Here is a 15,426-nt window from a genome sequence, read left to right on the forward strand (position 1 = left end):
AACACTTCTTCTGGATGCGAGGCCAAGGTGCACACCCATAGACCCAGACCACAAGCCGCCACTGCCCGGAGCCCAAAGCATGACACCTTAGATCACACAGTCACAGTGCGGGTCAAATTATTAAATTATGTAAAATACTATATACTATATTTGACCAAGAGGGTTGCATTGCAATACTATACTTGATAACTGTGGTGGTTTAGTTGACCTCCGTGGCGGAGTGGTTAGCACAGCATAATGCCAGGGGTCCCTGGTTCGGACATGGATGTTTGTGTTTGTCCCAATGAGGAAACAGGGGTAGGGTGATTTGCCAGTAGTCAGCCCTTGAAGAGAAATTTTTATTTCAGTGATTTTGCATGAATAAAAATCCCAGTACATTTTCTACTAATCAGGATGTAAATAAAATTGAGAATTGCAGTTTTATGTCTGCAGTATTTATTATAGCACAAATAAACCACAAAATATAGCAATTAAGATCACATTCTAAAGAGAGCAAAAATCCCAGTACTCAGCCACTGAAATTCAGAAGTCAGCCATGGTCAACACTAGTAGTCAGCCTGCAACTACACAAAGATAATATAGGTTGCCCCAGGTCAGATATTGTTTCACAGAGCTGTTTTTTTATGCATAAAACATTTTAAGAGAGTATATATTTAAAAATGAAGGTTAACTTATCATATAAGTAACATTAAATAGGTATACTTGTGGGTGACATTAAAAACACCTGACTTCACACAGACTGTTTTTTTTTTTTTTTTAACATTAAGGATAGGCCCTAGTATAGGTTTTATGAAAGAAAAAATACTTTTGTGAGAACCATTCATTATTTGGCCCAACTAAGCACACTCTGGGCAGGCAAACACTTGCTGAGATACATCTCTAAAAGGCAAGTTACACAGCTCTGTACATTTCAGGTGGAAGCAGCGAATGCAGTAATCACAACCAATGTTTTTAAGATCATCATCTTCGACATCACTTATTAAATCTTATTCACCATTTTTCATGCTGCACTTTACTTTTTTTACTGTCTTTCCTTTCTCCAGTGCTACTGTTAGATGGGGCAGGTCGGTGTCTCTTTTGAGATTTTGTCTTTGAACTTTCCAGTTTTCTCTTGTCATTCTCTTCTTCAGTTTTCTTCTTTATTTCTAACTTTTCTGCCACATTTTTTCTCCATGCCTCTGACAATTGCGTGTGGATTTTTTTCCTGTCCTTTGGTTCCTTTCTTCTTATAAGACCAGGCCAAAACAGATGTCTGTCAAATCCTCCTGGTGAAGGGACTGTTGGTGATGGAGGAGTTGTGTGTAATGGACACACTGTTGTTGGTGGAGAGAGAGATTCATGCATCCCAGTGGTTGCTGCTGGTGGGGAATGTGCTGTCGTTTCTGGTGAGGAAGAAACAGTTGGTGGTAGGCACTGTACTGCTCCACCTAAAGAATTAGCTACTGGGGAAAGGGAACTGGTTGTTGGTAGAGAAACTGTTGGAAGAGTAACTACCTATTCCTGATTCACTGTGTGTCAGATCAAAAGTAGGCTCCAGAAGTCCACTAGTAGTTAGTTCCTTGATACATTCCAGGCGCAAGATTTCCCAATTCAGAATCAATCTGATTATCAGCAGAAAGGCTGTCTGCATCATCTGGTGGAACAGGGAGAACCTCATGCATTTCTGACTGAACACAGGTAGGGGCAAGAGAGTCTGTTGAAACGCATGTAGTTTCATTTTCTCCTGAAGTCACTGTTGCACTGCTGATTTCTTCAACAACTGCTGCCACATCAATGCCTCTTCTCTCAAGTCTAGCTTGGAAGTGTTTAATTACAACAATTGCAACTTCACATTCATCTCTTGTTGGTGTCACTTGAATATTAGTATTACCTTCTTGTAAGTTTGTGGTCAAAGACATCTGCTCCAAAGCATTCTGCACACAGTTTGTGTAGTCTACGGCCTTGGTGGCTCGGTCGGTAAGGCCTGCCCTACTCCCCTACACCCTGGCTATGGGCCTGCTCTGCTTTATAACATGTGAATCAATGGAAAAGCATGAAAAGTAAATTATTGTTGACCTACTCCCCTCATTCAGTTACCTGTAGGCTAATTATAATATGACTACAACTTCCAGCTTACAATATCAATGTATTTTTCTTATTTTAATGTGTGTTCATACTAAATGAACAACCTGCTTATCAATGTAATTAATTATTGCGACGAGTGAAAGAGGCACTTTATAATAGCTAGAATTTTTAAATGCCTGTGATTTTCCTTCTTCAGCAGAGGGGGCTGACTACAGGATAAGCTGGCACCAGTAGTCAGCCACTTTCGTGATATGGGGGTTGCCCACTGGAAGGATTTGTCTCATAGCATTTTAAACGGAACCATGTTACAGGGATTACTGTTCTATGTCCAGAACATGGTAAGATAGTCCCAACGAGCCAACCAAGGTTAAATTCAGTAGTCAGCCCCTGAAGGCTGACCACTGGCAGGAAGCCAGAATTCACAACCCTGTACTCAGGCTCCCCCCTGTCGACGTACAGACATTAATATACAGCTTAAAACGTCTTTGAAACAAATCCTTATTCCTCCTAACACAACTACAAACAAAATATTTGGTAATTCTTCACTAAATAACCTTGTTACCTATTTGCTTTCACAGTTGCTGTTGTTACTTTTTCGTTAGAAAAAACACGTGCTTGCATCAGTAACACAAACAGCTCCACTGGATTGTTCATTCCTTCTTCACCAGATGCCACCGCCTTTCACACAAAGGCTGGCTGACTACTGGAATATGGTTTTCCAAGTCTGTTACCAAGTATAGAGAAAAGGCTTAGTGGCGGCCTTATAAATGTACATTTTTTTGTGATGTGGCCAACTACTGGAGGAGGCTTACTTTAGGAACATCCACCCTATCTCACTTGTGTTTTTTTCCCCATTATTTTTGTGGATGTTTGAAGCTCAAATATCTCCTCCATTTATTAACCATGCCAAAATTATAAGGCTGATATATTTAATTGTCTTGGCTGATTTAACCCAAATGGAATACCATATCCATCCTCCAAAATATCTGGTTGCTATGAAAATAACAGTTTCCATGGACAAAACATTAGTGACTCCAAAATTGGCCCCCAACATACATGTGCACTATATTAAAAAAAAATCATTGTCAAGCCATAGCTTATGAAATGCCCTAAAATATTTGTCTCTTTTCTTAATGTCCAAAAATGTAGTTTAGGCAGATATTTGAATGTGGCATCAGAATTTGGAGCCACCTCAGAATATGAGAAATCAATTTTTCATCCACCATCTTGAAATGCTTTCAACAAATGCAAAATAAAATAATTCCCTGGGTGTATCTAGTTGCAACATGAATTTCAGCTAAAAAGCTCTAAATTTGCTACAGATATCATGGTCTCAAAATTGGTGACTTCCCCCCACCCTTCCTAAACCACACACTATATTACAGAGTTTCTATTAAACACTTCAGCTCAAGTAATGTCCTAATGTGGCTGAGACTTGGTTTTCTTAATCTAACCTCAAATATTAGCATAACTTAAGGCTCCTGCAAGGCATGTTATATCAGTCTGTCATCCACCATCTATAAACATGGTGACAAATTTTTCTCAAATATTATATGACACAGATCCTTTAAGTTTTCTTGTAACTCTAAAAATTACAACTCAAAACCTTTACATTTATCGTAAAATGTATGTTTGTGATTTTACCACCACTCCTCTCCTAAACTATGAAATATAATTTTAAAAATGTTACTGCAAAATTGCAGACCGACAAATTAACTACAATGACTGAGTTTAGTTCCTCATACTCCGAATATTCATTGTAGACAGTTTTGGGTAAAAAAAAAGAGAGCATGGTATAGTGTGTGCGTGCAACATGAGATGAGGAAAATCAATTTTTCATTCACCATCTTCAAACATATTGTCCGATTTCACTCGCATGTAATACCATTGCAGTCTGTCAATTTTCAGTGCAAGTAATGTCACAATGCTCATGAAAGTTTTATGCACAAAGCTCGAAATTGTAGTCTATAAAAAAAATTGAAAATGTCAAAATATGAAAGTATACGTATGCATTGTATTTACTTGAGTACCCCACACTGCCCATTTTTAAGAAAAAATGAAATTGTGGTACATTGTGAGAGTGCTCAACTTCTTGGGTATAACATTTATCCTACATAGGCAAGCAATCCATTACGTTCAATCAATGCACTGAACTGGAGGGAGGTGACAGTGTCTCAGCGCAAGGCATTGGAATGAAAACGGAACACTTGCACACACACACACACTAAATTTTGAGAAATGAAATTAATCATTTGAAGTGTGTTAGATATCATTATACCACAAATAACTTTATACTACTTTCACGACATTTCAATAAGATGTACTCAATTCTCCTTTGTAATGTTTTATACATGGAAAAATTTATTGCAACGGTTGATTGTCACAGGTGAAACTATGTAGATTGCCCACATACGGAAGTGACTGATATCTAAAGTGCTACCACATTTCAAAATTATAAGCTTTGTTCGTTCAATGTTTTGTCTAAATATTTCAGACCCTCTTGATTTTTTGTTTCTTGGATATATGTTTGTATCATTTCTGTTAAAAGTCCATTTCTAGCATGATTTGAGAAAATATCCTGAAAAAACCCACTGTGACTTGTACCACATTAATTATTTTGAGTATTATAAGCTTGGCTAAGCCTTTATTTTACAAATTTTCTCAAACTGTTGACAATTCTAGAAACCTACAATTATGTAAATCAATAATTTACAACATTTTCTGAAAGAAAAACACTTTTTTTTTATTTTACATTTTCAAATCTTTTTATAGACTACAATTTCGAGCTTTGTGCATAAATCTTTCAGGAGCATTGTGACATTACTTACACTGTAAATTGACAATAAGATTATCGAAATATAATGCACGATATAGGAGGTGCATGGGTTGGGTGGATGGGCAACGAGACAAGACCATAATTCGTTCCGAGTTGGCAACACTTAACCATCATACATTGTTATGGACATTTATCATCACCATCTTTGACCATTGCATGTAGTGCCCGAATCAGTGTAAAATAACCAAGGATAGGTAATCCTTGGTATAACCCTCTAAGACAGGTATTGCCGAGCATTAAAGAGGATTGTTACAAGAACTACAGTAGCAAAAGTGACAGCAGAACTCAATGAAAAGTGGTGACATGATCACAAAACATGGACCTGTTCTGTTGTGACTGAAAAAAAGGTAATATAATTAGATGGAGCGTGTGTATGTCTGGTGAATGCATAAAGTAAAGAGGCATATTATCTGGACTGCCATATCCTACTGTCGGATATGGAGGCAGATTTGTGATAGTTCAGGCTGCTATCTTCAGGTATTCTGTTGGCCCCATCATTCTTCTGCAAGGTAAAATTACGGCCAGTAATTACGTCAACATTTTAGGTGACTAGGTGCATCCTATTGCACAGCTGTTGTTTCCCAACAAGGATTGCAATCTTTCAAGATGATACTACTACTTCTTCTTCTTCTTACATGACCCTGTCAACAATATCCTGTGGACTTTGGTCAGCGTTTCTGTTATTGTTTTAATGTTTTTCTTCTGAAGTTGGTAGATAGTCACTCAAGTTCACCAGTATCACAAACATAAACAATTATATGAATAAATCACTTTTATCCTTGTGCTGTTACTTTATAAAATCATTTTATATTTCAAGCCTACATTTTCGTGCATATCTCTACAGAAGTCATATTAGTGGAGGAGATAATTCTGATAGAAGGGAAGAGAGTGATATGGGGAATGAAATATTTAAACGTCGTATACCTTTATAGATTGTGATTCGTTGATGTGAGAAAATTGGACATTCTAAGAATAAATTTTGCACATCAGGATTTTCATTACCACATTGGCAATTTTGTTTCAATATGATAATACTACACTTATTCACACTGCCAAAGCTGTTCAGTTTTGGTTTATGGAACATGAAGATGAACTTCATCTTTCCTGGCCAGCGCAATCACCAGACCTCAAAATTATTGAACTACTGTAGTCAGTTTTAGAGCATCCAGCACAACACAGATATCCTCCATCCTCATCTCTGCAGCAACTGTGTGATGTGCTCACTGGAGACTATTCAGGGCTTGTACGACTAGATTCCACAACGAATCCAAGCTGTCCTAAAGGCTAAAAGTGGTCCCACACCACATTAAAAGGGTACTGTATAACTTTTTCAAGTGTTTCCATTCATCTGTTCACCCTCTGTACATAAAAGTGTCACTTTCTGCTCATTAAAGATTGGCTTGGGTTGGAAGTTTTATAATAGTAGTGATTATATTCATCTCGGGTAACTGTCAAGTCAGTACAGGGCATTCTGATGGTGCAATCCAACACTTTATCTTTTAAAATTTTGTGATGAGTTGTTGCAGTTTCGAAATCAGCCAACACCATGCAAAGGTCTGAATTTCCTAATTTAAGAAAAAAGACCAAGCATTCTTCACCCCCTGTACATCTGCTAAAAAGTGAACAATTGTGCATGGTTTACGAAGATTAGGTTGTTTATGAACATTTTCAGTTGTTTTTAGGTTGCCGATGTGTTTTATTGTGAAGTAAAGCACCTCTGTTACCTCAGCTCGAAGCAGCACAGCCTGAAGGATTCACTGAAGTGAATGTAGCACCCAACATGGGAATCCACAACAGCAGCAGACAGGATGTTGCCTACCGCTTCATAAGCACAACATATTAATGATGGAAGTCAATAAATTTGCAATAAATATTATTTTACATTAAAATGTGTTATAAAATAAAGCAAATCAAACATGAAGGACTGAAAACTTACGAAACTGAATTAGAAGTGAAAATATTGTTAGAATGTTAGATTTATTGGTTTATAATTTCACGTTGTTATGTTAGGAGTCCTATGTTTGATGACATGATCATTTTTTCGCAATTTGAGTGTGCATTTTTATTAATACAAAGCAGTTAAAATACTCCAAGATATTTTCTTTTACTTACGCAGGCTATACATTGCAATCAAATATCTGTTATTTGTGGGTTATGCACTCTGAAACACATTTTATATTACATAAAACATTGAAATCCATCATTTAAAAAAAAATTATCCTCTCGAGATGGTACGGTCAGCCAAAGACCCCAACTTTAACCAACGTAGAGTTTGGGTGATTTCTCCACACACTCCCGAAAAGGTCCAACCTTTTGCCAATTTGGCTATAAATTTATACCATTGTTTCTTAACCTATGGGGCACAACCCACCGCTGGGTCATGAAGTCTGGCTCAAAAATGTATTTACTGTCTTAAAAACCTATTCAATTTAAATTACTAAGGTATATTGTTTAACAATTTAAATTCAACCCGTGTTGTTGTAAAAGAGGGCTTCGATGTTAGCAAAAATATGATTATAAACTGGGTGAACACCCCTACAAGCAATTCTGCTGGAGCCCATGAAGTGTAATATCCTTCAAGGTGGGTTCCGGACTGAAAAAGGTTGAGAACCACTGCCCCATACTGATGAAAAATTCTGGGTAAACTCTGGTTGAGGTTGGTGTGATACGTGCTCTTTGAATGTACCTATTAGAAACAATACATCGCAAGATGGGGGACTAAGTGGCATGTGAGCTGGTCACAGATACCAGTGTATCCTATTGTGATGGCATAAGACTAAATTATAGAAAAATGTACTGTTAGTACAGACCAAATGAGCATAGGTTAATTATATTATTAAAAAAGGACATTTCCACACACCAAAAAAAAAAACGTAAAGTGCTCCCCTGTGCTTAGCACCACGTCATGAAGGGATATAGGGGGTGATGTGATCAGCATCATGCCCCTGACTGCCTTTACCCCCCAGGTACCCATGTCATTCGATGCTGGGTGAGCACCGGGGCCACTTCCGTTAGAAAAGTTCCCGCATTTGAACCGGGTGGGGATCGAACCCGGGACCTTTAGCATGGTAGTCAGACGCGTTACCGACTGAGCCACAGTGGCCACACTTTTTTCCTTCCACACACTGATATTAAAGTATATTAAATGATTAATTGAAAATATATTTGCTGTATAAAATTATTTAGTAATCAATATCACATTTTCCAAGATGTTATACACATATTTACTACAAATTTTCCACTTACATATTGGGAGGGGTGGAATGCAATCTCATCAGCCTCCCATGTAGTGTAAGTAGGCCTAACCGTATGAAGCTACTGCAACATGTGATATTACCTTGTGTTGCAAAATCTGAACATGGGTGTATAAAGGTGCATATTGTCACGTGCCAGTTTCAATGACACAATGAAAGTTGCAAGGAGGAATGGTTTCTCGGAATCGATGAGAGATGGCAGCACGCTATATAAAGAGGAGCAAAGGAAATTATAAAAAACTTAAGAGCGGAGAAGAGGGATTATATATATTATAGTAAATTGAGAAATATATAAAAGAAGAGTTCAAATACTATAAAAGAAATAAATAGAATGTTGTATATAGTAAATTAAAATAATTAAGAATATGGCCGCATATGAAATGTTTAGGAAAGTTATTAAGTAAGCGAACAAATTCAGAAATCTATCTCTTTTTGATTCTCTGGCGAGGAGAACGTCGCCATGTTTTGGTTGCTTGTCCCCGGTGGCGCTGTTGTCAAATTAGATGCCCCGAAGCACTTTACGGTTGCGCTCTTTATTAGTTGCACTGGGCCATCGGCAGCGCTTGTTATTAGCGATCCTGGTTATTTCCCTTGGTTGTTGTTTTAGGAGGAGGCGCTATTGTCAGATAAGACGCCCCTAAAAATCCTCTATAGCTGTGGTTCAATTCTCTACAAGGAATGCAGCATAATGATTTGTCTATATTATTGAGAAGAGATATGGTAAAGAGAAAAATTTGCGATAAATGAGAGGAATAAGACTTTTTCCAGTGGCAAAGAAGAATAGAAGAAATAAGAATTTGCTGTGGAAAGAATAAATAGAAGAATTTATCGAGAATATAAGAATATCTCGTCGAAATATAGAAGATAATAAGAATTGCTGCTGAAAGAAGAAATAAGAATTGATATGAATAGAGGAAATAAGGAACAGCGATGAATAAAAGGGGATGACTATTTTTTGTAAATAGAAGAAAGAGATTGTCATAAAAGGTAGAAGAAAGAAAAAGAAGATTATCCTTTTACCAAAGAAAAGAAGTGGAAATTGAAGAAAGAAGAAGCCATTCATATATTTTGTCATAGAAGAAATTGATGAAAGAAGAACGAGCCTTTCCATATTTTATCATAGAAGAAATTGATGAAAGAAGAAGAAGCCTTCCTATTACCATAGAAGAGATTGATAAAAGAAGAAGAAGTCTTTTACCAAAAATAGAAGGAAGAAAAGAAGAAAAAGCCTTTTCCCAAAATAGAAGGAAGAAAAGAAGAAGCAGCCTTTTACAGAAATTACAAGAAAAAGAAGATGATTTCCTGTCAAGAAGAATATAACAGACGTAAAATTTGGAATCAGCATATATGTATATTTCAATGTATATACAAAGCTTCGCTATATATTTTCTCTGTATTGTGTATAGTTTTCAGAATATAGATCCGCATTTAACTATATCCTCTTGGCTATAAAATGCTTTCTTATTTGGGATTCTCGAATAAAGAACCTATCCCCCTGAGATTAAGATATTTCTGTAGCAGTGGTAAATAACATTTAAGTACGTACCCCCTAGGGCGTAGCATTAGTGGCACCCATAACGTGGAGCCTTGCCTTACCTTAACCACAAACCAGACGTAGCAATATTTGGAAATAGCATCTGTTATTGGCCATTTTGGTAACAGTTCGGAATGACTAATGATTTTTTCAAAGTTCTATAGCAGAAAGACGAAGTAACAGAATTGTGGAAATGATTGTTACAGTAAATTTCAACCTTGGTGAAAGTATTGATTGAGTTGGTGTTTTAAGTCCACTTTGTGCGCAGTAAGGCTAATCGGGACTGGACCTACAGTTTAAAGTGGGATCCAAACCACAGTGTGCCTCGACCGGATATCGAACTCAGCCCACTCCCCCCTTTTTGGTGAAAGTAATTACCACTGTTTGGAGTTCAGAGAAGTTCAATTTATTGGTGAAAAAAGAAAGAGATGTAAAAACTATGTTATGCAAGCATCCTTACTTCCCATCAGCAATGCATTTTTCATGAATGCTCTGTACTTCCCATTGACAAGGCATTCCACAGACTTTTCCTGTATTTACCCACTGCTGGCTCTGCACATGCACCTCAAAGGGGTATTATGATTTACACACTCCCAACTTAACTACGAAAGCATTTTTTTACGATTTTTGCAATTGTAAACCACAAAATAGCTCACTGCATGGTAAATGGATCGCTTCAGAAAACCCTTCGCACCCCACACGTATGACCTACATCAGTGGCGGCTGGCAGCTAGTATGATGGGTAGTGCCAACGTGATCAAGAAATCGAAAAATTTTCGCTAGCATATGTCATAGAAATCTAATGAAAGAGGTAATTTTAATGGAACTTTGTTTACTAAAATTGCAGACAAAAATTCAGAGTTTCTAAGATTGGTTTATTTTATTTCGCATTTGTACTACTTTTGGCTAATCGCGAAGATAAGGATGAGTCAACACTCACAAAGAACACCGATGCCCAGGCTGAGATTCGAACCTGCAATCCCTGGTATCGTAGCATGATGTGCGCAGGTCGGCCAGAGTTTCTAGGAAACAAATTCGACTTAAAATTTCAACGCCTGTCACCTTTACCATTTTTTTTATATTTTTGAATAGAATTGATTACACATTCCCAACTTAACTACGAAAGCATTTACTTACGATTTTGGCAATTGTAAACCACAAAATAGCTCACTGCATGGTAAATGGATTGTTAACTTGGCAAGCTACAGCCAAGTTGTTTAACTTTTACTTTAATATCGTATAGTACCTTGGAACGGTGTATGTAATAATGCTCTAATCTGACTCATCTTTACTAACTACCCTTCCTTTCACACACCATCGGACACTTTCACTTCACTAAAAAGAAAAACACTGAACAATTAGACACACCGATTCGATCACGGTATTCTCGCCTTGCTTTGTTTATAATTTACAACCCCAGCATGGCAGACGGTACATCAACAATCGGTGTTACTAACAACTGAAATATGATTATCTGCTAAATGAACTGTAGATCTACAATTTTTAGAATTCAATGCAAGAGATTGAATTATATATCCAAGTGGAATTCTTATACTAATAGATTTTCCGTGTGATTTTTTACAAATATTAACTACTAACTAACTCTCTAGCCTTCTTAAACCCGAAGGTTCATGGCTGCAGCAACATCTTTCCCTATCTTGAGCAAGTTCTATATACTCTTTTCCATCCCTACCGATTTCCCTTAGGTCCATCTCAACGTTGTCCCCCCATCTTCGTCTTGGCCTTCCTACAGGTCTCTTACCATCAGGTTTCCCAACAAGAATCCTGTAAACTCCTCTTTCCTCTCCCATTCGTGCCACATGGCCTGACCACCTAAGTCTTCTTGATTTAATTATTCTATTAATATCTGGACATGAATACAAATTATGTAGTTCTAAATTATGTAACCTTCTCCACTCACCTGTCTCCTCATCCCTTTTAGGTCCAAATATTTTCCTAAGGATCTTATTTTCAAATACTCTCAATTTATGTTCCTCTTTCAATGTAAGGGACCAAGTTTCGCATCCATATAATACTACAGGCAAAATTACTGTTTTGTATATTTTAACTTTTAGTTTCTTAGATATTAAACGAGAAGATAAAAGTTTATGAAGAGAGAAGTACCATGCATTTCCTGAATTAAGCCTACTTTTTATTTCCTCTTTAATATAATTTTCATTTGTTAATATTACTCCTAAGTATTTGAATTTGGAAACTGGTTCAAACGAGTTGTTATCAATAATTAGATTTTGATTATTACCTAACACTTGGTTTCAACCTGTAAGCATATATTTAGTTTTGTAAGCATATATTTAGTTTTCTCTTTGTTAACTTCCAAACCTATCTCTTTAGCAGTTTTGAAAAATATTTTAGCATTATTCTTAATTGTATTCACATCATCCCCCAGTAAGTCTACATCATCTGCATATGCTAACAACGGAGTTACACCATTTAATTTTAGTCCTTCTTTAGTTTCTTTTACCTTCCTAACAGCATATTCTAAGGCAAAATTAAAGAGCAATGGAGATAATGCATCTCCTTGTTTTAACCCATCATGAATTGTAAATTTGTCAGACATATTAATACCCACACGAATTTTACTTCCTGTTTCACTGGTGCATACTTTTATGATACTAACAAGCTTCTTAGGTATTCCAAACTCTACTAATATATTATATAGTTTATCTCTTTTGACCGAATCATATGCTTTTTTGAAATCAATGAATAGCTGATGGACATTTTGATTATATTCCCACTTTTTTTCAAGTGTCTGTCTGATGTGAAAAATTTGATCTGTAGTTGATCTGTTACGTTTAAATCCACATTGATAATCACCTATAATTTCATTAGCATATGGGGTTAGTCTTGTTAAAAGAATGTTAGATAATATTTTATATGTTGTTGAGAGTAGAGAAATTCCACGGTAATTATTGCAGTTCATTTTATCACCTTTTTTAAACACAGGAACAATTATGGATTCTTTCCACTGTTGAGGGATTTCTTCTTTATTCCATATTAAACAAATTAATTTATGAATTTGACATATTAATGAATTTCCACCATATTTAATTAACTCAGCTGGTATTAAATCAATGCCAGGTGCTTTGTTATTCTTTAGCCATAGCATAGCATATCATTTAATACAAATATTAAAGAAAAAAATTGCCTGGTGATGCGAATTCCCTTTGATATTTAGGCAATTTTCTTTTGTACAGAAAATGCCTTCCATGTCGTCAACATCAGTTGCAACACACGAGTGTCTGTGTGCGTGAGAGCAAGGGATATATCTTTTCTTAAGGAAGAAATCAATAACAAAAAAGTCTGGATGGCTCTTTAGACGCATCTATCTAAATGGTTATATACATTTGGGGAAGATATTACGTTCGTTCTTGCCAAGTATGCAGGAAAGTATCTTTCTCGCAAATTACTTCTCCAACGAGTATTACAAATCGGTCAGGATTAGTTGCTTCTCTGTGAAGTTTGCAACTAAGTCAACAGCGAAAGCTCTCACGTTGTGCCAGTCGAAAAGGGGCATGGCTGGTTGTCTTATGGGTACCATCTCCTCGCTTGTTACCTGCGGAGAATTTCTCATACCTCCCCGCATAGGTCAGATTATGCTGGCCCAGAGCAAGTGAGAGAACAGCTGTGGATGCGGCGCAGGAATTGAGGTGGTCGTAAGTTCAAACGCTTACGAGATTCGAATCTTCTCGTTCGTAAATGTATTAATTTAACTATATTTTGGAAAAGCAAGTGCTTTTTCTTTTTCTGAGGGTAGAGCCATGGCACAGCGGCTCTCCCCTTAGAGCCACCGATAACCTAGATGACAGCAGCAGTGTGTCACTAAGACGACAGTAAACAGATGCTGGAAAGAAGAGTACCTATTATGTGGGAACATACGGAAGAGAAAAAACATTCTCAAACAAATAAGCTCTAAGTAATCGCTAAAACTCTGAAGCATGTGATAACACACATACATAGAATCAAACCACGTAAAAATGTTTGCATAGCATGATAAAATCGCGGTACTACTTTACTATACCGGAGACACCTATCAATGATTTATTTCGCAATTTTTTACATTGCTAACGTACTATTCTGCATTACGGAACATTTCTTTAGGTAAAATAATGGATTTCCAACGAAAATAATGTCTATTTCTTACATATGATAGCCTCACGAACCATCACGGGGACGAGGTATGCCTACTAGGTTAGGTTCCATTAGCACTCCTTTCGTTCAATTTAGCATATACGGACAACATCAGAACTACAAATTCCATTTCATCTTCCACACCCGGCAACAATTTCACGACGCATCCTCGACACGTCATCTTGTAGCAGCAGCAATAGCACGTATTGTGCTCTCGTGCAGAAAGTAAATGGCAGCAGCAGCAATAGCGTGTCGGAAATAGATTTTCGTAGAAAACCACATGGATTCGCATTAAAATGGATAAAAACTGGTAACACTTTACTATACCTGAGACAGATTCCTTGAAATTTACAGGAGAAAGTACTTACAGAATTCATTTTCTGGAGTGTTGTTGATGTTCCGGAATGTAGTTTTGGTCAATTTTAATGCGAATCCATGTGGTTTTATACGAAAATCTATTTCCGACGCGCTATTGCTGCTGCTACAAGCCGATGTTGTCCGTATATCCTAAATTGAATGAAAGGAGTGCTAATGGAACCTAACCTAACCTAGTAGGCATACCTCGTCCCCGTAAGTAAGTAAAAAAGTCAATTTAAAATTCCTACGAACAATCAACAGTAAGCTATCGCCATGTTGTGTGTGGAAATAAACAAGAACAGTAAGTACTCTTAAATGTAAGAAATATACATTATTTTCGTTACAAATTCCATTATTTCACCTAAATAAGTGTTCCGGAGTGCAGAATAGTACGTTAGCAATATAAAAAAGTGCGAAAGAAATCATTCCCAGGTGTCTCAGGTATAGTAAAGTAGTACCGAAATCCGTCTCCGGTATAGTAAAGTGTTAGCAAAATCGCCATTAAACAGAAGGTATTTCGGACCCAATTTTATTTTATTTCACATTCCAATGAGAAAGAAAACAACTTGCTCGTTATTTAAATTATAAAGATTACACAATTCTCAGTACTCCAATAAACCAAACCACACTGTCGTAATTACTTATAACGACTTCGTAGGAGTTCTTGCAATCAATATATATAAATATATATATATATATATATATATATATATACTACTGCCATGACAGTCCTTACATTCCAGCTCTCATAGGTGGAGAAACTAAAATTACACCATCGCCACGAACAAACAACATTGGTATGTTACGCTTCGTCGTTTTGTATACTTCCTCGTAAGTTTCTTCATCAATTTCGATTGTGGTCACAGTTTCTTCAACGTCACCCAACACCATATTAAGATGCTGATCGTATGCGTGAAGTCTCCCCCGCAGTTCTCTTTCATTTCTCATTTTGACGTAAATTCGTTCGTCCAAACTTAGTCGTATTAAGTCCAGCGGTTCCTTCACCGTTACCACAGGCACTTGTTCCACTTCATCAGCCATTATAGTATGCCACTACTGCAATCTTGCAAGCTACAATAACAAAATTAGATCTTTATAAGTTCCCAAATTTGTCCTCGTAATTTATATTGTCGATCAGCTATTATCAGTTTGACAACTTAGTTATTTTGTGCAGCGGCAACCGGCAACTACACAGATTATAATCTAATAATCCCATGCCACAGTTTACTTGG

At 36.8% G+C, this 15,426-nt stretch overlaps 1 protein-coding gene across 1 annotated transcript; it reads right to left on the bottom strand.

Moving 5' to 3' along the window:
- Window positions 1-14,695: 14,695 nt before the first annotated feature.
- On the bottom strand, window positions 14,696-15,376 carry LOC145998598 (U6 snRNA-associated Sm-like protein LSm3). The gene has a single exon (XM_083135039.1). It carries the CDS (start codon window positions 15,233-15,235, stop codon window positions 14,927-14,929), a length of 309 nt encoding a protein of 102 aa, XP_082991165.1. The 5' UTR covers window positions 15,236-15,376; the 3' UTR covers window positions 14,696-14,926.
- Between the last annotated feature and the right edge of the window lie 50 nt (window positions 15,377-15,426).

Source organism: Lepisma saccharinum, chromosome 14 (assembly GCF_977018435.1).
Source record: "Lepisma saccharinum chromosome 14, izLepSacc3.1, whole genome shotgun sequence".
Lineage (NCBI taxonomy): Eukaryota > Metazoa > Arthropoda > Insecta > Zygentoma > Lepismatidae > Lepisma > Lepisma saccharinum.